This window comes from Diadema setosum, chromosome 21, assembly GCF_964275005.1.
Source record: "Diadema setosum chromosome 21, eeDiaSeto1, whole genome shotgun sequence".
In the NCBI taxonomy this organism is placed as follows: domain Eukaryota; kingdom Metazoa; phylum Echinodermata; class Echinoidea; order Diadematoida; family Diadematidae; genus Diadema; species Diadema setosum.
The window spans coordinates 21,881,997-21,904,599 of NC_092705.1; the positions used below are offsets into that span (position 1 = coordinate 21,881,997).

Genomic DNA, 22,603 nt, shown 5'->3' on the forward strand with positions numbered 1-22,603 from the left:
GAATTAATCCAACAGAGCAGTGAATTTCAATCAAGATTTGAACAAACGCCCCAGGAAAGTATTAGACTTTCAAATGTTAGCTCATTTTTTTTTTCTAAAAATTGTGATCAAATAAAATGAAGAGTGAAAGTCTTGTCAACTTCACCCAAAAGAGTGAAAGTCTTGTCAACTTCACCCAAAAGATAAGAAAGCTGTGAATTCAAATTTCTGGCACATGGAGCACCAGTAGTAATGTGACAGTCAGTATACCATATTATCAGTGAAATTGTCATATCAGCCATAATTTGGGCAAATTGGACAGGGTGATACAGTCATGCCTGCTACAACATGTGCACAAATGTCTTCACAATTTTGTTCAGTATTCTATTCAAAAACAAAAGAAGGAATTAGTACTTCACATAGTCGTCATAATTTAGCATTGCTTAATTTTGAACGCAGAAATGTCCAATATTGCTAAATTCTTCTAAATAGAAAATGAGCTTTGCAAGAATTATTTTTTTTTTAACTTACTTACAAACTAATGAGAGTTATAAGTGCACGTCATAATCCCCCTATCTCACATCCATGTATATGTGAGTGAAGCCAATATCACCAATTCCTGATTGGATAAAAATGTTGAAAAATTCACCAATGTCTTACTTTCTGAGTGAAGTGAAAGTTTCAATGCTCAGTTCATTGACTCTGTGTGTTTAAACTATGATCAAATACCTTCCATAGATAGATATACCAACAATAACAATTGGAAAAGAAAGGGACATTTTATTTTTCAACTGCAGAGAGCACACCAGATGCTTGTTTACTGTAGGAATGATAAAGTACATGTACATACCTCCTTGCATTTTGGCAAGTGTGAGGGCAGCCTTGATGATCTTGGGGTCGCCCAAGTCGGTCTTGGACCTGCGTATGGGCCTGTGCCTGGGCTTGGGTGGCTTGACGCGGGTCTTCAGGGCAGCATGGCCGATGGAACTCCCATGGCTGCTCCCTGACGCCCTGATCCTGGAATCTCGGCCCCCAAGGAGATCCTCGTGGCTCCCTGCGGATTGGAAAGAGACATTTGGAGAATTGCACTGAGATTCGTACGACACTCGCCTCAAGGAGGGGTGTAAGGGAGGCATAGTCCTGGCTTGGCTCTCCAGAGATACTCTTGGTGGCACATTAGTCAAGTGTTTATCAGCTAGAGATATTTCATCGATACTCAAAGACCTCATGGTCACTCTGGGCTCGCTCCCTGAAACGGGGAACGTGGTCTCCATCACCAGGCGGGAGGGTGGTGGGAGGGGCGCTGAGCCCGTACGAGTCCTCAGAGGAGTTCGGGAGCCAGGCTCCATTTTGGTGGAGTGTGGAGATGATGTGGCTATCCGAGATAAGCTACCATCCAGCCGGTGAGAGGAGGGAGTGCTTTGCGACATGGTTGAGGTGACCCTGGTTGAGGGATGAGAAGCACCCTCTGAACGACACGTTCTGGAGGATGCGGAAAGAGCGGTATTTGACCACGGAGATGCTGTCACTGCCGGACCAAGGGTGAATACGGGAGACATGATACATGGGTCAGACTCCTCTGGAAATGCTGTCAAATGTTGTCAAATGCTGTCAAATGCACCAGGCAAGGTGGTGATTTGAAGACATATCATGGGTTGCTGAGGTACCCATGGGTAAAGTTTGCACTTTGCACAAGAAGTGCCTTTGCTGGGGAACCCAAGCTGGACATCAGGGCAAGACCAAGTCCTCTTGGGTCCTGGCCATTCCTCATGACATAGTTCTGTCCAGCAGTCTTCACTCACTATCATCAACTCTGTTCAAGGGTTGGTGCAATCTCCGCACGGACTGTTACAGCAGGCATTACGGAAAGAAAGCCGTAATCCAGGCCGCCTGGCAGCAGGCGAAACTCTACAAAAGGGATGTTTCAGTTCAGTGGGCCTCAACAACCCTCCAAACAGATTAACCTCTTCTTATGCTGAGGAGTGCCCGGGGAGAGGAGGGCTGCTGTGTTTGAGGACTATGCCGGTATTTATAGAAAATAGAATAGCAGGCAAGAGGCCGGAGTGAGGGGGGAAACACAGACCAGGTGACCCTCAAATCACTACATGGCATTTCGGAGAAGCAGTCTGCATGGGCTTATATAGAGACTGAAGTAAACTACACTGCCCTGTCCGGTTCTAGCTGGCCGCACGACAGGAAAAGCTCCATGAAGCCAAAGTTAGACAAGCAGGCCAAAGCTCTCTAAATCCTGAACATAAAACATCACGCCTTACAGACCACTGGTCAGCTGACATAATGAGCGCAGAGGAGATAAGGCTATTACCCAGATAGCTATGTTCCACCCTGATGGAAGCCCACTTTCATTCTAGCACGGTAATTTGCAACTACCAAAATCATTTCTGCACATCTCCTGCTGTTCTAACATGCATCCATCTCGAACACACACTTTCAATGATAAATCCTTTCTACAATCAAAACACATCCTGTCTTTAGGGTATGTGTTGCTAGATATCCTTTTCTCTTTGACAGTTGTAATGAATGTCTTCAATTACTTAACACAGATGGCAAAGGAAAAAATAGAATACATCAGTTAGACTAGAAGCATCCAGTGGAATAGAAAGGTCTAAAATTTGTTCAAAGTGAAAATAAAAATTATAACAATAATAACAATAACCATCATTGTCATAATCCTCATAATTATAATGCTACAGATTTCATCGTGGTTATAAGCAGATTTTTGAATTCATTGTATGTATTCGATAAAAAATAGAGAAATCAATTGGATGACAAGTGACATCTTGTTTTTTTTTAAGTATAACATATGAATTTCCCATCTTTTAAAGCTATTAAAACTAAGTGTGAAAATTTGCATGAATTAATACTCCCCCATAATTATGAATATATTTCATAAACATCTCCTATAACATCCATTATGTCAGTTCTTTGACTTCTCATATATTTGCTCTTTCTTTTCATATTTTATGATGTCTTTTTTATATCAGGTTTTGTTAAGTACACTCCAATATCATACTTTGCCCACAATTCAAACATTATGATACCCCCCCCCCAAAAAAAAAAAAAAAAAAAAAAAATGTTTCTAAGGTTGTTGTTGGGTTTTTTTGGTTTCCAAAACATCTCTACGGGGCTTGCAGGGATGTTCAAATAAATTTGCCTACGGCATTGGTGACCCTAGAAGTGTTGGTGCAAGACACGAGCGCGCATTGGTAGCCTTTGCTAGAATCTTGCTAGACGTTCCTTTACAAAGACAGTGTCCTTGGGTCAGAACTCGTAGCCATTCTTCCTCCTCTTCAAATTCGCCTCTGAGAAAACTTCTGTATTGTGCTCCTTAATGTGCTGACACACAAAGAAAGGACTCAACAGGGCAAAAAAAGAAGGGGGGGGGGAGGAACAAGCATGAAGAAAAAGAAAGAGGGGGAAAAAAGAGTTGTACAATAATTTTCACAAATGAGTTCTCTGTAGCTGCTGCTTCTAGAGGGTATAGACCAATCATTGTTCGGACAACAAGGGAGCTTGAATAACACTCCTAGATGCTTTTGGGAGGAAAAAAGCCTCATGTTCAGCCACGTGATTGGCAAAAAAGGCATGTTCTCTCTCTTTTTTTTTTCCTTTTTTCATTACCACGTTGCTTAGTTCTCGTGGACTGGGGGATTATTCCTGAAGCTACCCCTCAACTAAGCATAGCCCACATCACATCACATCGTCTCAATGAAACAGGCGAACAACACAATGAAAACAAAACACCTGCTCAACACAGAATGTTAAAGACTCTCTCACATAAATATAAATATCATACTCTCTTTCATATAAAACATAAAATAACTGCTTCATGGAAATGTCTTCACAGCATCAACGGTAGCAAATATTTTTCTATCACTTGTCTTTAAAATTGTTATTGTTATTACAGCAAAAGTACAACTGTACGTTTACTGCACTAAAAATGCAAGTATATACTGTAGTCAAAAACTTGGAAGTTATCGAGAAAGTAAACATTGATAACCATTTTAGAGTGAAAAAGATTAGGTCAGATTCTGTAACAAAGTCTAGTATTAATGATAGATTGTTAGAATGTTGGAATGTTGGAATGCAAAAAGAAGGCTCAAATTAAGTGCAGACCTACATAGCAAAAGAAAAGTGTGATTCTTGTGACCATGCAACTTCACAACAGGAAAGATAATTTACCCTATGAAATGATGCCAGCATCCCTGTACTCTGCTATTAGGCAGATAAGTTCCTTGATTTGAAAATAAACTTGGTATAGTTTTGGTTGAGTTGGAGATTCAGACTTTAACTTTTTGCAGCATGATTATAAACCACTTACGAAATATGAAAGAGCATCCAATTCTAAAAGTAATTCAAAGTTTATTTGATGAAAATTAGTTTTGAAATGGTGGAGATACTAAAAAAGACCTAAGTGAACCAAAATGGTCCTAATTGAATGTGGGTTTCACCTTTTGATTAGGACCTCATTGTTTTTGGATATCTCAGTCATTTCAAAACCATTTTCTATTAAATAAACTTTGAATTCCTCTTAGTATTGTTTGCTCTTTCATATTTTATAAAAGAGGTTTCTCATTATCTCACAAAAAAAGTCGGAAACCTGAAGCCCCATCTAAACCAAAACTAAACCATCCCTTTAACAGCGAGCCAAAACATTGAAGGAAAAGTATCAGTAAACAGAGATAAAAGATTAAAGGTATTGCACTACAGGAGAAAGATGAATCCACAGCCCTTCATACACAGTGTGGTCAACTCACAGGTATAGATGGAAGTTTTTGTTTCTTAAAGATCCTATTTTTCATAGCCGCATCAGAACATCATTCTGTATGCTCCTTCATATATGTAAGATTTTGAAAGTCCAATGAACAAAGATGTATAATGCCACATCAACATCATACTACCGGATTAAAAAAGGCACCCACATGAAATTGAGTCGGCCTTTACAGAGTGCGAACGGCTTTGGATCAACTGCTTGCATTGCATGCTGGGATGCCACTACCACTCTGCGCCACACTCTGCATGTTGGTAGGTGGCGCTATAACACTTTCACTTCTTATCACTTTTATTTCTCTCCTACCTGGCATGGACATTGGTCCCTCCAGAAGGTCTTCTGTGCTCCCCTGGGTAGGGGTATGAAAGGCGGGGCTCTGGGGCATCGACTTAGATAGAAAGCGACGCACTTCTACAGTAGGTTAGGAAGGGGAAAGAGAGAGAAAGATGGAGAAAAAAAGATGTAATGGTACTACTGATTATTAGTAATGAGTGTGGGATGATGGCCTATGTACTGCTACGATGGAAAGGTAGTCATAGAAATATAAAGACTGTTGCAAGAACTGTAGCTACCTGAAGAATGATAAAATGACAAGCGTATATGGTCTATAATGAAATCAGTATAAGATGTGGATATATAATATTTCTGTTGAGGTAAAGAATAGCTAATATACACGTATATTATTTACAGGCATCACTGTTGCTGGACAATTAGACCGGAACTGTGACACAATCAAAATGAAAATAAGAATACACATTTGTCTACCAAGTGTACTGTCTTCATCACCTCTCTGAATGTCAAGCAATGGTACATGCCCATAAGAAAAGAAATCTATGTAGAAAATGTAATTGTTTGTCAGAAATCTACATGTACGACTAAATGCTCTGATGGGAAAGTTACAATTAGAAACACAATCGTGCAATAAATAGATTCGAACATCAAATTTAGATAGGAAATAGCGCTGAAATGAGATGAGGTTAGGGTGACCAACTATGGTTGTGGTAGAAGAATGTGGTTAAAAAGAAATGCAAACTGCCAGCCTGTTTAAACTAGAGGCCTGATCATTACATAAGCACATTTTGGAATTGGAATATTTTGTGCAATTCTGCCAATATGGGATCGTATTACCATCTATTGGGAACATATCACCTAGCACCTGTCGTTCACTTCTTTGCACATGACAAAGAAGGAAAAAAGGAAAGAAATAAAGAAGTGATGTGATTAATAGTGATGGCTTGTTGGAGTTTTGAAAATTGATGCACCAAGTGCTTTGAATCTCTGAGCAAAAGGGTCGAGTCTCCTTTTATGGACTCTTTCTATTGCTGGCATATTTAAAAAGCAGTACTGGTACGCCCCCATGACACTGAGCAACCACAATCACACAAGTGTGAATTATCCATTTGAAATTTGATGATAAAAACTCTGAAAAAAGAGCTCACTAAAAAGGCATTTACACCATGGCTTCATGGCCCATTGCCTGCCTAATTCAATTGCCCCGAGGAAAGTCTTGTCATAACAACAAAGAACACTCGTCACAACACTGCTCATCACATGCATAAAGAGATAACTGCCTACGCACGCATAAATATTACGAAAACACGCTCCTGGTCACGTCACTTGCCGATCACACGCAGGAATCGTTTTGTTTGCAATCAAAATGTCAAATGCTGAATGTTTTCTTGTACTATCTTTTTAGATAACTGCTTAAAACTCTAGGACCCAGTTTACACAAGTACAATGCCCTCAAAAGTTATAAAATATATGGTTTAATGTTATTTTATGGTAATGGTGTTTTTGTCAATTCTTACTTAATATATTTGAATATAATAAGATGCATAAGCAAAGAAGAAATATTTAGACATTTCCACTACTGACCAAAGGGTACTGACCTAAATGAATTTATTATCCTATATCTGTATAATAGTGTAAAAGTATAATAATGTACAGTATAATTGCACTAATTGAAATTCTTCTTCTTCTTCTTCTTCTTCTTCTTCTTCTTCTTCTTCTTCTTCTTAGAACAAATTTACAACTTTCTACAAGAGGAAAAAAAAACTTCAGACAGTTTAAATTCTTTAACCTTTACTGACTACAAATTGGGAAATCTGAAGTCATCACATTTTATCAAGTGCAATTTTGTGCACTTGGTGTGAATAATAACAGTACTATGCAATTTCAACTTATTTCAGAGTGACCTGGCTATCACAAATACAGTAAAGTTCTTGATTTCTATCAAAGTCTGTAAAATGATACCTGGAAAGAGCATTATTTTTATATAGGTATTTGGCTTCCATTTGGAACGGTTCCACTGGCTGTTGATCTAGATACATATCTACTTGTTTTACTTTTTACTCTTTACTGAGTTATTATCACCATTATGTTAAAAAAAACTGTTGTGATATGGCATGACATTATTATTGTTCCTTTCTTGCTAATACTGTGAAAAAATGCACAAACTATATTTATATATTATCACTGCATTTGGGCTTACACACAAACTTTTGCATTGTGTTGTATTGCACCAGGGAAGTGAAACCACCTCCCTGGTTGCACAGAGCTCCCTGTGCTAAGCACTGTAGCATTTGTAAACACATGAGGGCAGTATTCTACTTCCAGCCTGTCTAATTGTCCACCAGTTTGTAACACTTTCCAGCACTTCATTACAAAGTTTCCACATGACATTCTCCCTGAAATGGCTTCCTACTACCTAAGGACATGAGAGAATGAAATGACCCAGTTGATTTTAGACTTCAGGGTCCTATTTCATAAAAGATATTAGGATAGCAACTCTTGCTAGAATGGCAACTTTCTATAGCAACAGCCAATGAAGAAGGCAGATTCTCGCCGCTACCATGACAATTTCCATTCCAACAAGAGCTGCTGTCATATCAACTTTTTATGAAATGATGCCCTGATCATAATGCAGCTGTGTAAGAACAATATGTTCTTCTGTACCGAGCTATATGCAATTGGGAGAGTTAATAGTAATCATACCACTACGACTAGCAGGTTTGATGATGATCTGAGCATTAAAAAAATAACAAAAACAACAACAAAATCAAGAAATGGCATAACCAACCACCACTCAAGCCTGCCGTAAACAAAAATATTCTATAATGAAGAAAAACAAAACACCAACAATTTTGTTCCCATTAAGATCAATGAGCCCTTTTTCCCCCAATATATTATGAAGAGTTTGTTTGCAAAAACCGATAAGTCCATATTTGTCAAATGGAGATATTTGCGATTAAAGGTCAAGAAAAATAAAGAGAACAGTAAAAAAAAAGTTTTGCTTCTTTTGACCATAACTTCAAAAATATACCTTTTATGTAGTGACCTATATATCATTTAAAAGGTATTATTTTGTACTTCATGAGAGAGACCGTACTTCAAAATCTTTAAAAATGGACTTATCGGTTTTTGCAAACAAACTCTTCATATGTTTAAACATACATGGGTGACGAATAGTGACATTCAGTGAAAAGACATTGGCTGATGGCACAACTGTCTGATATCAATAATCAAATCACAGTTATGGCATCTTGTCAGACACTGCACTGCTTGGATGTAATGCTGTCAGAGAGAGCTTAGTAAAGATCAAAATGTAACCTCTCAGATAAAACCTTGTCATTCCACAAAGGTCAAAGTAAATCAGACTAAGGCACGTGTCACAGTGGTTATAAATGATAGTAAGGTCTCTCGCATGTTTTATCTCATTTAGCCTTCCATCAAGACTGTTCATATCATTAATCCATTTAGGCATACATTTCAACAAAACATACAGGTGCACAAACACCAAACCAAAAACCCTAACAAATAATAAAAAAAAAGAAGAAAAATTACTAATTAGTGGCACAAAATTGTAATAAACAAGATGATTCTTGAAAAATGACTTTTCTACCTATTCCAAGAGAATTCCTCACTAATTCTTTGAAATCCATTGAAAGTGACCTTGCAGCTAGTGCATGGGTATTTTCTTTGTGTATTAACACTGATGAACACACACTTGGGAACAAGTGAGTGAATAAAAATAATGTATTTCCAGCAATAAAAAAAGTAAAAAAAAATATGGCACCAACCTCTCATGAAATCATTACACTACAAACATGAGCATAATAAAGCCATTTTGTAACATAATGGCAAATATTTTGTTGGCAGCTTTGACTATATACTAATTCACAATAATTATTTCCTTGCTAACAATTACATAACAATAAAATCAATAAATGCTCAAACTTTATGTTTTTTTATTAGAGCAAGACCCCAATTTCAACATTACAAACAGACAAGACAAAGACAACAGAAATCCAAATAACTTCAGCTTTCAGAACAGCCATCCCAATGCTCACAGCTGATTGGTTGTTTATACACGCTGTTGCCATGGCAGCTAGTACGAGAGTATGTTGCCATTGTTGTGGGGTGCTTTGTGAGGAAGGGGCTCAGGGAAGGATTTGATGTGTTCAGCGGGGAAAGACTAGTGGCTGAGGGCCTACATCCTGTTTACCAGGTTTGGCTTTGACCTGAGAGGGGAATGGGGTGATCAGACGGAACACGGATTACCCTGGGATAAAGGAAGGGTGGGGGGGGGGGGACATATAGATTGGAACATATGGGGAGAGGGGGAAGAGATGAGAGAGGGGGAAGAGATATATGACAGACAGCAATACAAAAGCACAGAAAAACACACAAAGAGAGAGGGGAGAGGGAGAGAGGGAATAAACATATAAGGACAGACAGCAATAGATAAATTTAACACGGAGAGAAAACATATATAGAGAGAGATATAGGGGTATACAGAGAGACAGGAGAGAAAAAAAAACATAAACATACAGACAAATAAAAAAGATATGGAAACAAAGAGAATGGAGAGAGATAAAGAAAAAGAGACAGTGAAAAACAGAGACAAGGTTGAGAGGAAGGACTGAAGATCAAATGAGACTTGATAGTGAAATATCTTTACAAAATAAAAGAGATAGTAAACATGAGAGATTATCGCCGCAGATAGAAAGATAAACAGAATGATGATTACACAGACAAACAAACAAACTGATTAATACCTAAAGAAACATGTCTACTGAGATTGAAAAATATATTGAGCTGATGGATTGGCAAAAAATATCAAATGTAAACCCAGTTACCGAGACAGTTAGAAAAGGGCCAAGCAACCTGACATAGGAAATTTCTATAACAAAGATGAAAGGAGGAGAGAAATATATAGAGAGGAGGACCAATTTATATATACAGTGAGAGAGATAGATAGATATATAGATATATAGAAAGATAGATAGATAGATAGATAGACAGACAGATAGATGGATAGATAGAAAGAGAGATAGATAGATAGATAGACAGATAGATAGATAGGTAGACAGATAGATAGATAGATAGATAGATAGATAGATAGATAGATAGATAGATAGATGGACAGACAGATAGACAGGTGTATATAGACAGAGAGAGAAAGAATGAGGAGGGCATATAGGTGAGCAGAGGAAATAGGAGTGGAGTAGGAAAGAAGGAACGGCAGGTCATTAGCACACGTGTGGGAGATGGGGGCGAAGTGGGAAATATGACGAGCCAGAAATAGCACAGTCTACAAATATCTGCAGACAAATACGACCAAGCAAACACCACTATATACTAGGGGACCCCACAAAGGCATGGTCACACACGAATAGCCTCTACAACTGTGAGGGATTGATTGATGATTGGGAACAATCGTCAATATTTAATTATCAGGTTTGTCTTTCTCATCATGTGCCTTCTCATTACCATCCATCAAACGAGCACCCCACAAAAGAGGTATCCTGTGACATATTCTTGGCTTGTGAAGTGCCAGAGATTCTGCAACAAGTGTTGTAATTCACTCACATTATCAAAATTCTCAATGTTGGGATGCCTTTTATAGAAACATTTTCTTGCATTAGATCATAATATGTCATCTCAATTATACTAACTTCTACAGAGGAAGGAAGATTATTGTAAAATTATTGCATTACAGAATTACATACACAATAATAAAACTATGATGATTATTTTCAGTGGAGTATGTCTATGATCTAAAAAAAAAAAAAGGAATATAAGGACCACCAAAATTTTCTGGTGTTCTTCAAATGCCATGAATATCTTCTAGTAGGCAGTTCAAAAACATTCATTTCCCTTGCATAATTTTGACAAAATATTCATGAAGAACATGATGAAAAGAATACATTTAAGGAGCTGTAATTTTCTTTCAACAAGGCACACCCATCCCCCTTTTTAAAAAGTTTTGAATGGTTTTTGACCAATTTACATGAAGTCCAACATTTGCCTGCAAAAGCAACAACCTTGATAAAAGAAAACCTCTAACATGCTTTAGGTTTAAAAGGAGGTTCATTGACAGCGAAGAGAGATATGAAATAGAAGATTGAGTGGCTAAGCAAATAATGAAGGTGGGGGGGGGGGGGGTTGGGAGGGAGGGGGTAGCAGAAGAGAAAGAGAAATGTGAATGGGGTATGATGTCACTCCAGTAATATGAAAAGTTTTTCTCTGAACAAGACAGTGAAGATGTTTCAAAAGAAATTATGAAGATTGGGTTCCAGTAAAAGAAGGCAACTTGTCTCTGTTACAAGGAGGAAAGGGAATCTGAGAAATATTTAAAAATGTAGGCCAAGAGGTCAAAGTCGATCCTACTGGCAGTGGTTAACTTGGGAAAGCCTGATGTAATACAGGTAGCTAGGAGACTGGGCGATAAGTGACAGGACACGTGAGTTCATATCAGGGCAGTGCAAATATCCCCCGCTCAGAATGCCGTGTTTGCTTACTCGCTGGAGAAAACAGATTTGTGACGCGAGGAATCGCAATAGAAATAGCTCACGAACATTCTTGGAGACAGTCAACATCATAAATGCACCTTTTTTCTTCTCTTTTTAAAATCTGTTCCGTCTCTATTCTCTCTCACATTATACTGGGGAGGGAATTTAGCACGGCCTGAAGCAATCATAACAACACTGATTTCCAAATGCTGTATTTATGAGCCATTCTACTCTGATCTTTTTATTACTCCTAACATTTAGCGAGTGATTTCAACATGATTTATTCTCTCAGAAGGCACAAGTACAATGTATTGCACATTTGGAGGCAGTGTAAGGCTCTGAAATTTAACAAATTTGCCAATCATAGCTGTAGCTAAGAGACAGAAGTTGACAGAAGAAATCTGTAGAAGCCACATCAATCTTTGAAAAGGCTAGTCCCTACATTTGTATGACTGTATCTAAACAGATCTGGCTGTGACATATGAGAACCTACAACGTAGTACTGTTAAAATGGCAACTTTTCATGCAGGGCTAATTTTACTGAATATGTCTATCTATTATCTTTTTTAAAGAAATTCTTTGGATGACAGTACTTCCGTGCCAAAAGTAAAAATTTCCACACCCTGAAATATTCCACATTTGCAGTAAAAACCAAAAATGTGCATGGTAACTTTAAATGGGAGTATAATAATAAGTTGCACATTCGTCTCTTCATTTAAATATAATACAAACTTCTTCCATTTTGCCATAACTCTTGTGCAACTTGCATCCACTCTTGTTAGACAGTAAAGGAAACTTAATCAAAATGGTTCAACGTTCCAAAGGGTTGTTGTTCCCTGAACAAATTGGAAATGTGATTAGAGACTTCCCAATGACTGAAAAGGCCATTTTATGATATCTACGTACCTAAAGCATCAACATTCTCCAATACGAGAATATACCCATAGCACAAGTGAATTGCTCAAACTCCAAAATTCCAATGTGAAACTGTTTTACCCACTTTAAGTGGCTATAAAAAAGTTAAGTTTGATTGAAGATATCATGAAAATATATAGGACTTTTTCTAATTAATATGTCATTCCAATTCCACAAATGCATATTTATTGCAATGAAATGTCTTTCGTTTTCTTTTTCTTTTTTTTTACTTCCACTAATATTACTGGTCATAAAATGGCTGCAGGGTAAGAAGGATGGCAGACTTATCAACTTCCTGCAAGCTAAACCTGATTAGCAAGGAAAGACCCATCAGCCAGTAGTCAGCTGGAAATCTAGTTCTAATTCCACATTTTGGGCTTTAATCCCTTGCTTGAGGGAACTGTGTGCGCTATGCAGTGACCCCATAGGCGATTGCGAGGATTTGTAAGTTTAGGGGTTAAGGATCTTGTTACAGAGCCGTTTAACTTTGAGGTAGTGTCCAAGGTTTGGACGGAAGGAATGCATTCTCCAGAAGTAATTTTGGAGAGCCCTTTAATAGCCCGAAGATGAGAGGATGATTAAATCACTATTCTCAAGCCCCTGATAGTGAGGTTACTTTGGCCAAGCGAGGGCTCCCTTGCATTGCAATATTTCTTCCTTGTGTTTGTGGAGAAAAGCATTTAAATCAGTTTAAAGCATAACCTTGTATCCCCTCACCTATGATTTGAAAAGAGATTAAAATGTATCTACTGCTCAGAATAGAAGTCTCAAGTTCTCAAAAAGATGTCTTTTCTTTGTGAACTATATTGAAATGTGCACAGTAAACTATAAAACATTCAGTGCACATTATATCTGCATGAAGCTAGAAAGCTTAACATGCCTTCTGTCTGAGGGGTTGATCATCAATTCTCAGTACCATGGCATTTCTACATGACCACTACAAAGAATAGCATTTATGACATATTTAGCCTTTACACTAGTGATGGTGCCACTGAAATAACAGTCAGGGCCTATAAGGCACAGAATCTTTTGCCTATTTCAATATCATTGACAAACACAAATCGGTATTGTGAGTGTATTACACTGGTGTTTTCCTACACATACAGGATATATAATCTTAAAAAGATCATCAATCTGATAAACCTCCCCAAACTCATGCAATCCACCTGTTACAGTTCCTTGCTGACACAAATCCCATTCCATATGAATCATGGACCACTACCCTTGCACATGGATACCTAAGGTTGTCAAGGAGTGATCCTTGGGTCATGGACTGCCACCAATGCCAAGAAGGACTTAAAGACTCAAGAGGGAGGGGGTAGGGGTACTGGAATACCGGGAAAGGGGTAACTTCTCGCCCCTGGATGAGCACTGACACATTGTTTTGGTTCTGTCTACCCATCTCCCACGATCTGCCTGACTCATTGTCGACATGCTCCCGTGTGCATGCTTTGCAAGTTAAAAGTGAAGGTGCCTTGATATTTTAAAGCAAATATTTCATAAAATGATTCTGCTATTGGTAACCTAGCCCTGGCATCAGGACTCTGCTGCATAAAAAGCTTGAATCAAACATATAAGTCAGGAGATCAAAAATACACAATTATGTAAGTCATGTATCAGCCAATCAGAATTGAGTATGCAGAGACTTATGCTTGATTTCCTGACTTACAGTTGATCTTGGCCTTTATGCCATTGGCCCATGACGAATAACACCAGGCAAGAACTCGTGATGTGAATTCAATACTACAAACTCTGCATATTTCTGAAGAAAGGACTGTGCACTATTCAGTGAAACATGCAGGTGAAAATCTTGAAAGTTCCTCTAAAACTCTACATAGGCCCTAATTCTTTGCCACAGTACAGTGGGTGGAATATCTTGGTGGACAAGTGTTTATGTCAATATGTTGTATACATCTACCTCTACTGCCAAACTGCATGATGCTTTGCAATGATAAGCTTCCACCTTTCAAACAATCTACCACTCCTTCAGTTTTGGTGACAGAGAGCAGAGACTAACTAACCTTTTCAATCCCCTCCGCCAAATGTTTCTTAACAGTGTCTACAGGAATGTAGGATGAATGTCCTCAAAGGGTTAAAATGAGTAGCAGATGTCACTATAAGTTTGAAGTCATGATAGTCTTAATAGATATATGTCAAATGAGGCATGCACATGTTACCAATTGTACAATGTGTCTCCCTGTTTGGATGATTATACTGAAGAGGCGATAGTTGTTTTATGAACATGACAAGGAACATGACTGACCTTTGCCCCTACGAACTTGGCCAACCTCTTGACCTTTCTCCCAGCTGAGGTCACCGATATCAGAAGACATAGGCCTGGAGGGAGGGTTGCTGTTGCCACGTGAAGACACCGGACTACTGATTGGAAAGTCCTGTGGGAGAGAGAGTGGAGGAGTCCAGCAAAATTTTGCAGAAGGTGAAAATAGGAGAACATTGTTTGTAAATGGCTCAGACCAGACTCAATGTGACATAATTACATTTTTTCCCCTTGAATTTAAATATCAAAAACATATTTGATATTGAAAGGCATTATTAAAGAGAAAAATTAAAATTACAAAGCCATCCCATTCCTTGACCAAGAATGATAACTACTACAGAAAAGTCTCATGCTAATATGTACTCGTAAAAATTATTTTGCTCTTGTACAATTATGCAGAAAGAGAATCTTGTATTTATATACACAGCAGGGTATGGATTCTGCAATGTTAACAGCAATATCATACTTTATCAGGCTCTTGTAGTGGTGGAAAACATATAAAATCCTATTACACATAAATCGTAGTTCAATAAAAAAAAAAAAAAAAAATTTAATTTAGCATACAGGAGTACAAGTCAGACAGTACTAGGCATAACTGTTTTCAGACAACATAATATTAGATGAGTAGTATCAATGGCACAGAAAAGTAAAATAGACCCAGACTATCAGAAAAAAGCAAATGGCAGTGAAGCAATTCACATTCACTGTTGGAGATTTCCAGGTCTCATGTCTCAACACTCTGTCCCCTTATACAATGAATTAGTTTGCTTTGATGCCTCTCTTCCACCTTGGTCTGAATGAATCTCCAGCAATGCACAAATCATTATTAAAATTTTGTTGTTGTTGTTTTTTATTCTGACACTGTAAAGACCTCTTCTGGTCATGCTTCAGTCTACGGTTTGGCTCATGCAATGGGATTCCACAAGATGTCTCTTTCTTCCATCTTAAAAGGAGAAAAGAAGAAAAAAATCTCCCCAGCTTGTGTGAACATCCTTACTGGATTAGTAGCTAACAAAAAAAAAAAGGGAGAAATAAAAACAGAGCAGAAAAAAAAAATGGATTATGCAGCATGTGGGATAACTTTGAAATCTGCTTCGTCTGTTCCCACCACCAAGCCCTGTGGATAATCACTTTCAAGGATAGACACAAATCCCATGTTGGTTGGATCACAAGGTCAAAAAGAGACATTTCTGGGTTACCTTCCGAAAGCAAATTGTCACTGAGACAAAAACATATGGATCTGTTGTCTGTGTCTTACTTTACTTTTAAAAGTACTTTATTTAGGCAAAAACATACTCATAATGTCAAGTGAAGGTCAACCTGTCTAGAAGTTGTGCTTACAACCTTTCTCATCATATTCTCTGCAAACTCTGGATAATCACAGTATTTTATGATTCAAACCAGTGTGGATGCATTCCAGATTCTCTGCTTCACAGCTAAATTTCTGTTTTGACCAAAAAATTGAACAATCTCTTGAGAGCTACTGGAAGAAACGTCTTCCAATAGACTGCTCATACAATGTAGTTCTGAGGTCACGAATTTCATTGTCATAAATCAACTCATCATCATAATAATACAACTTCTAGCATCAATTTTGGCCTGTAATCCTTATCAATATAATCATTATCAATATAATCATGTAAAGTTATAAATTGTTTATTTATCCAAACCAGCATTAATATCATTATGATACTTGTATTCATGTTCTGTTGAAACTTACGTGATTGAAAGTTCCTTTTGATGTTATGTAATCATGTAAGCGTTATGTATATTACTTTGTATTACTTTATATGGAAATAAAATCTTTATTTTGAATTGAATTGAATTGAACTGAATATATGTTTTAAACAATGTGTTTGTTTGTTTTTTATCTTTTTTTCAAATGGAATTCAACTGGATAACTTTTTTTTTTCACAAAAGTGCTACATCACAGATACAAAAACAACTAGACCTCTTAATATTTGTTGCCTCTCACCTCTAGTAATGAGTCTGCACTTGATTTTGAATGTCTCTGGTCCTTGCCCAGCCCACTGTCAGTACTGCTACCAGGTGCATGATGGGAATGATCCAGAGTTGGAAGGTACAGGGGGTTCTCTTCGGGCAAGATGGGACGCTTGCGCTGTCTGTCGAGGGGTCCATCTGAATTAATCCTACGATAAACGGGGCTCTGTCCCACCCCTTCTGCTGGGCTCGGGGAGTTGGTATCCTCGCAATTCTCAGAGTACCCCTCTATATTTGGCCACGTTCTCCTGACGTCGCTGTCGTGTTTGAGAGAGGTGGCCCGCCTGAGAGACTTTTCCCCAGAAGGAGCATCTTGGCCATCATGGTTCGGTCGGAGGATCTGAATCTCTACCTTACTGGCACTGCTCCTTTGTGGAGAGTGTCGTGACAGTTTGGAGCTGCTGAGGCGCAGCTTGATGCGGGAAAGGACTTCTCGAGGTGACACTGACTTTGACTCCTTGGCACTCTCAGTTATCACCTTTTGTTCTGGAGATGAATGGGTACTGGAAGTGCTACGACTACTCGTCTCTCCAGAAATGTTCAATTTTGAGCTGTCATCATTGTCTATCCTTTGATGTCTTAGCTCACCTGGACTCCTACCTTTTCTTGAAGGTGTTGAGCTTTGACTATCACCAAGGGGTGAAGTCCTTGTGTTCATGTTTGCCATGATAGGGGAGAGGGGACCAGATGTTCTCCTGTCACTGGCCGGGACCGAGTTCAACGGACTTTCCTCCATGGAAGAGAAAGAGTGACTGGCATTTGGCGCCGAAGTGTTTGGGGTTGGGGAAGATGGAGATGTTGACGAACCTGATTTGGATAAATCCATTAATTCCTGATTGAGCTGGTTGAGCTGAGCGATTAGGTGAAAGTCAGTCTCGATGTCCAGAGGTCTCATGCGGACCTCCTTCATCTCCAGCCGCCCCTCATTGAGAGCCAGAGCAAGACTCTTCTTGCGCTGCCGGAACCCGTTCATTTGTTCTTCGTTGTCCCCACCTGGCCTCAGGCTCTGGGCCCTGGGCTTCCCTATTGCACCATTTTTGTGAAGGCGTGACACGTACTCGCGAGCCTGAGGTGAGAGCGACCTGCGATTGTTATTGGTAGTTCTCTCGTGTTTACCCGTCCTCGACGAGCCATTGCTGCGGGAGTCCACCAAGGCTTCCCGACTCCCAGAGGAAGTTTTGGGCACACTGCGAACAAATCCACCTGGAGGCATCTCTTCATCAATCTCACTCGATGGATCATATGTTGCATCCATGTTGGAATTGTTCACGCTAACCGATCCACTGAAGACATCATCATCCATGGTACTATCCTGAGGCATCTTCTGCTTGTTGCTACCGGCAGTTTCTCCAAACACCTCCTTGCTGTCGTCAAATATATCCACCACAACAAAGTTGGGGTGCATCAGCACCTGGTTTCCATTCTGTGGATGTGGTCCTTTGCTGGCTCCACCCTGTTCTTGCTGCAGGTATTCAAGCTTCTGCCGCAGCTGCTGGGGTTGGAGGACCCAGGGGTTGAAGGAAGACGTTGGAGGCGAGATCCTTCTCTTGAACGGTGCTTTTGTCCTACCAGAAGACCTTTTCTTTCCCTCTTCCCCGAGGAGATGAGGCTTTTTGGAGGGGTCCAATGCAGCTCCGTCTTCGTCTTCGCTGGGGTCTACGCCGAAGTGTGGATCACGACTGCCCAGCGCACCTGTCGCCTGCAAGGAGAAACAAGAGATAAAACTTCTTTCATTATCTCATCAAGGCTAGTCATCTCTGGTGATGAACATCCAGTCAAGCAGGAAATCATATCAGGATATTTCAAACTCAAAAAATTGCATTATTGCTGCTTTGCAATTGTCTGTCTTCTCAAACAGCCACATGAATAAGATTGCCTGATGTCATCAATACTGCAGAGAACATGCGAAAATGTCTCAAAAAGAGGAAATAACACATTAGACTAACTTTCACACAGGACTATGCAGATAAAGCTTTTAAAACCCAGTTCTGTACTCTCATGAGTGCAAGAGGATGAAAAATTGATTGTCAACACAAGAGTTTAGACTGATGTGGAGTCCTACTCTGATATCCCTTATTACAGTAAGACACCATGATTTCCATATAATATGCATGCAAGCTCTGGCATCCAGCAAAGTGGCACTGAGAATCCCTTATTAAGGTCTCGTCTGCAGAGATATTTGCGACTCAGGGAGATGAACCCTAGATTCTGTGAAGATAATGAGAGTCGGTATGGCAACGGTGACGGAATTCAGCCAATCAAGGGGGTGGATAAGCCACACATCCTGATGGCTATCTTCTGAAGTTTCTCTCAAAAATCAGGGAAAAAACATGTGATTTCATCAGTCAGCTTGAGAAAAACGCAATTTTGCCCTGCAATCCAATACAACAAAGAAACTCCATCAGACATACAATGTGCGGATGCAATTACAGCTGCATTTGCAGGTTCAGCTCTCTCCGCAAATAAACTTGGATCAAACAAAATCCTTTCAGTGAGTAGAAAAATATAAGAAGGGCAATGCAAGTGGTGAAACTATACATGAGCCAAATTTCAGAAGAAACTCTCTGATCGGCTTTGCAAGTGGGTACCAGAGTATGACCTAAAACTTTCTTTATTTCCACCCTTGCAGGAATGAATATGAGCAACAGTAGAAGTTTGAAATCTGTCCAATAACAGAGGGATATATTACTGTACATGAATACTGAATGAGAGATGAGGATCTGGCCATCAAGGATTTCCGAAGTAGACATGTGTTTTATCACTATCTGCTTTGGCAAATTCCCTGGTTATCCTCCCCTCCCCCCCCCCCCAAAAAAAAAAAAAAAAATCCCCACAAACAAACAAACAAATGGAAAAAAACAAACAAACTAAAATCATCAGAAGTATGTCATAACATTTGGGGTAGCCATCTTGAAACACTGTTGTCAAAGGAGAGGCAGGAGCTCATTTTTACAACTTGCTTTCTCATTTTGACAAACAACTGTAACTGAATTGTTATTGTGGTTATTGTTTGGAACTGTATTTTCTTATCTTTAGCAAACAACTACAATTCTGGAGTCATTTTGCTTTGCTATAGTGGTTACAACTACAAGTTTTTGGTATATTTGCAGAGATGGGTCCAGTTTCTTAAATCACGCTTCTCGCAGATATCATCATTTATATAACAAACACTAAAAATATTTCTTTCAGACCAACAAAAAAAGGTAGATTTCTTGAGTCAAAAATGGTCCTTTGCTTCCAAAACAGGTTTTGAAGGGTGATTTGTATGGTATTGCAATAAAACATTTAATAATAAATAACTATAAAGGTGTACTACAATGAATCCTGTTTTCTATACCACAGAAAATACAACACTGGATCTGTAGAGCACACACACACTTTGATGTTTTATTTCTTGCACACAAAGAATAACAAAGCAACCAAATGATATGAATTAATGAACTTGCAACCAATACAATCTCTTAGTGGTCATGTATTCCAAACTCACAGTCACAAACAAACAAACAAACAGACAAACAAACAAACAAACATATATTTTATACATTGTACTTGCTCCAACTTAAGACCTTACCCCTACTGCCATCATGGGCCCACTATGCTAAAGATCTTACCTTTATTATCCTCGGAAGAGAGTCAAATCTTTAGCACTGTTCCATGATAGAATTCCAGAACGCACAGACTAACGGTCTAACCTGACTACAAGTCAACCAGAAGTTTGCGGTAGGTACTGTAGTGTTGACCAAGCACTCGGCCTATCCAATTATCAAAAGTCAACCTATGTACAAGCGTTGCCTTATATCACTCAAAGCAGGAGCAGAGTCCACGGAGGGCGACAAAACAGTGCCAAAAACAACCTCCAAATAATCAGGCAATGAAGGTAGAGAGGTTGTTGTTTTCTCTCTCCTCTGTCGCTCTTTCTCTCTCATGCTCTGCCCAAATTTCCTAATTGAATTTTCACAAACTTCACAACGGCTCCATTTTTTTTTTTGTATTGTTGTTGTTGTTGTTTTTAAACTCTCTTCCTAAGTTTTGCGAGCCAGGTGGACGGATGTTTCCTTCCTGCAATCCTGTACAACTGTGAGCTGATAACGAGATAAGGCGTGAGAATCTAAAGCGCATGGAGTTATCGTGTTACAATCGGCATTTGTCCGATTGTTGGCCTCCACTGACAACTGTCTGTGCAACCAAATTGTACAATGTAGGTGGGTTTATGAGACTCCTTTATTTCACAACTGATTGATTTAGATCAGATAAGAAGAATTCTTGTTGTATTTGTTTTAATATTTTGTTTGACACACCAAAAGAAAGGAATCATTTATTTTTTCATGTATCACGTGCAGGTGGCGGAGGCACAATTGTTCCATCAGTCTATGCATTCTGTCATGAAATTCATAATAGCCTTGATATCTTTCCACTTATAAGAATTGAATCAAACTGAACGGAAATGGTCTATTCTTCATGAAACCTGAGGTAATCACACGACAGACTGAATTGCCACTGCATTGCAATCTGAGTGTCTGAGTGCACAAAACTTAACCGACCATATCACTATCAAAATCTGTTACTCATTACAGGTACTTAAGAAAAAAACAATAAACAAAAATATACAGTATTACAGAAATAATGAATACATCCTAATCAATATCTTTCAACTACATTAAAGAGATACTAATCGTTCTATTACCAGGCTCTTCTTCCTCTTTTCTTCTCCGACCTTGCATCTTTCTTTTTCAAAATAAATCCAAACTACAAAATCAAAGGAACTTAAAGGGATGGTACAGTATTGGTGGAGATGAGAATTGAGCTTTTAACTTTTTGCGAGATACAAAGAAAACACTTATGATATAGTACAGAGCACACCATTTTAAGAGGAATTCAAAGTTTATTTGATGAAAATCGGGTCTGGAATAACAGAAACATTCAGAAACAAAGTAAAACAAAGCAATCGTAATGGTCCCACACTTTATTAGAATCACTCTTTTTTGGATATCTCAGCCATTTCAAAACCAATTTTCATCAAATAAACGTTGAATTCCTCATAGAATTACAAGCTCTTTCATATTTCATAAGAGGTTTCTCATTATCTCACCAAGAAATGGGAGAAACCTAAAATTAGGTCTCAACCAAAACTGTACGATCCCTTTAACAATCCCTTCTGGAATGTAATAGCTCCCCTAACCACACACAATTTCAGGACGATCACACAGAAATCATTGCATTTGTGTCACAGACTTGTAAATATTACTTCATCTAGGCAGCAAGCATTTCAATATCATTTCCTGACACTCATTTTTGTTTAAGAACAATCTCTTTTTGACCAAAGCAAACGTCTTCTGATAGATGATGGTTTCAAAGGTGAACTAGAGAGACACATAAAGTGAGAATCTCTACATTTGAGTTCTAAAAAAGGTCGCGATCTGGCCGTAGGTTGCACCGCCTTGTGTCCATTCCACCGGGCAAATATTCCCAGTTGATATGTCATGGAAAACTAACAAGGACCAGCAAATACTGCGTGACTTCTTGAGCTTGCAAAGCATATAATTAAACCCATAATTGCCGTGGGAATTGTTTGCAGCAGAGGTGCTAAAACCGTGCTGGTCAGATATATGAGTCCGACATCATGTGTGTATAAAGAGAATTCATAAAACAAATAAGGATAACTTGGAAGTCAATTCCCTCCTGGCTCCCTTAGTCTTTTTCAAAGACCTTTGTTGTTTGGTGTCGATAGTCCAAGCAAAACGGAGTACATCTGCGTGTGGACAAACTATGAGCTCTGCATATGATATGATTAAAACTTAATCAGTAGTCACTCTGATCAACAAAATTGCTAAGTTTTCCCGTTGAATG

General features: G+C 38.8%; 1 protein-coding gene across 1 annotated transcript in view; it reads right to left on the reverse strand.

Annotated features, from left to right (window-relative positions):
• Positions 1 to 22,603, reverse strand: part of LOC140244681 (uncharacterized) — a 133,443-nt gene that overhangs the window by 23,721 nt on the left and 87,119 nt on the right. Inside the window, exons 3-6 of the mRNA XM_072324298.1 lie at positions 16,731 to 18,455; positions 14,741 to 14,870; positions 5,075 to 5,179; positions 830 to 1,033 (exon numbers count right to left, since the gene is read on the reverse strand). Coding sequence (XP_072180399.1) covers positions 830 to 1,033; positions 5,075 to 5,179; positions 14,741 to 14,870; positions 16,731 to 18,455 — 2,164 coding nt within the window. The remainder of the gene's footprint in view (positions 1 to 829; positions 1,034 to 5,074; positions 5,180 to 14,740; positions 14,871 to 16,730; positions 18,456 to 22,603) is intronic.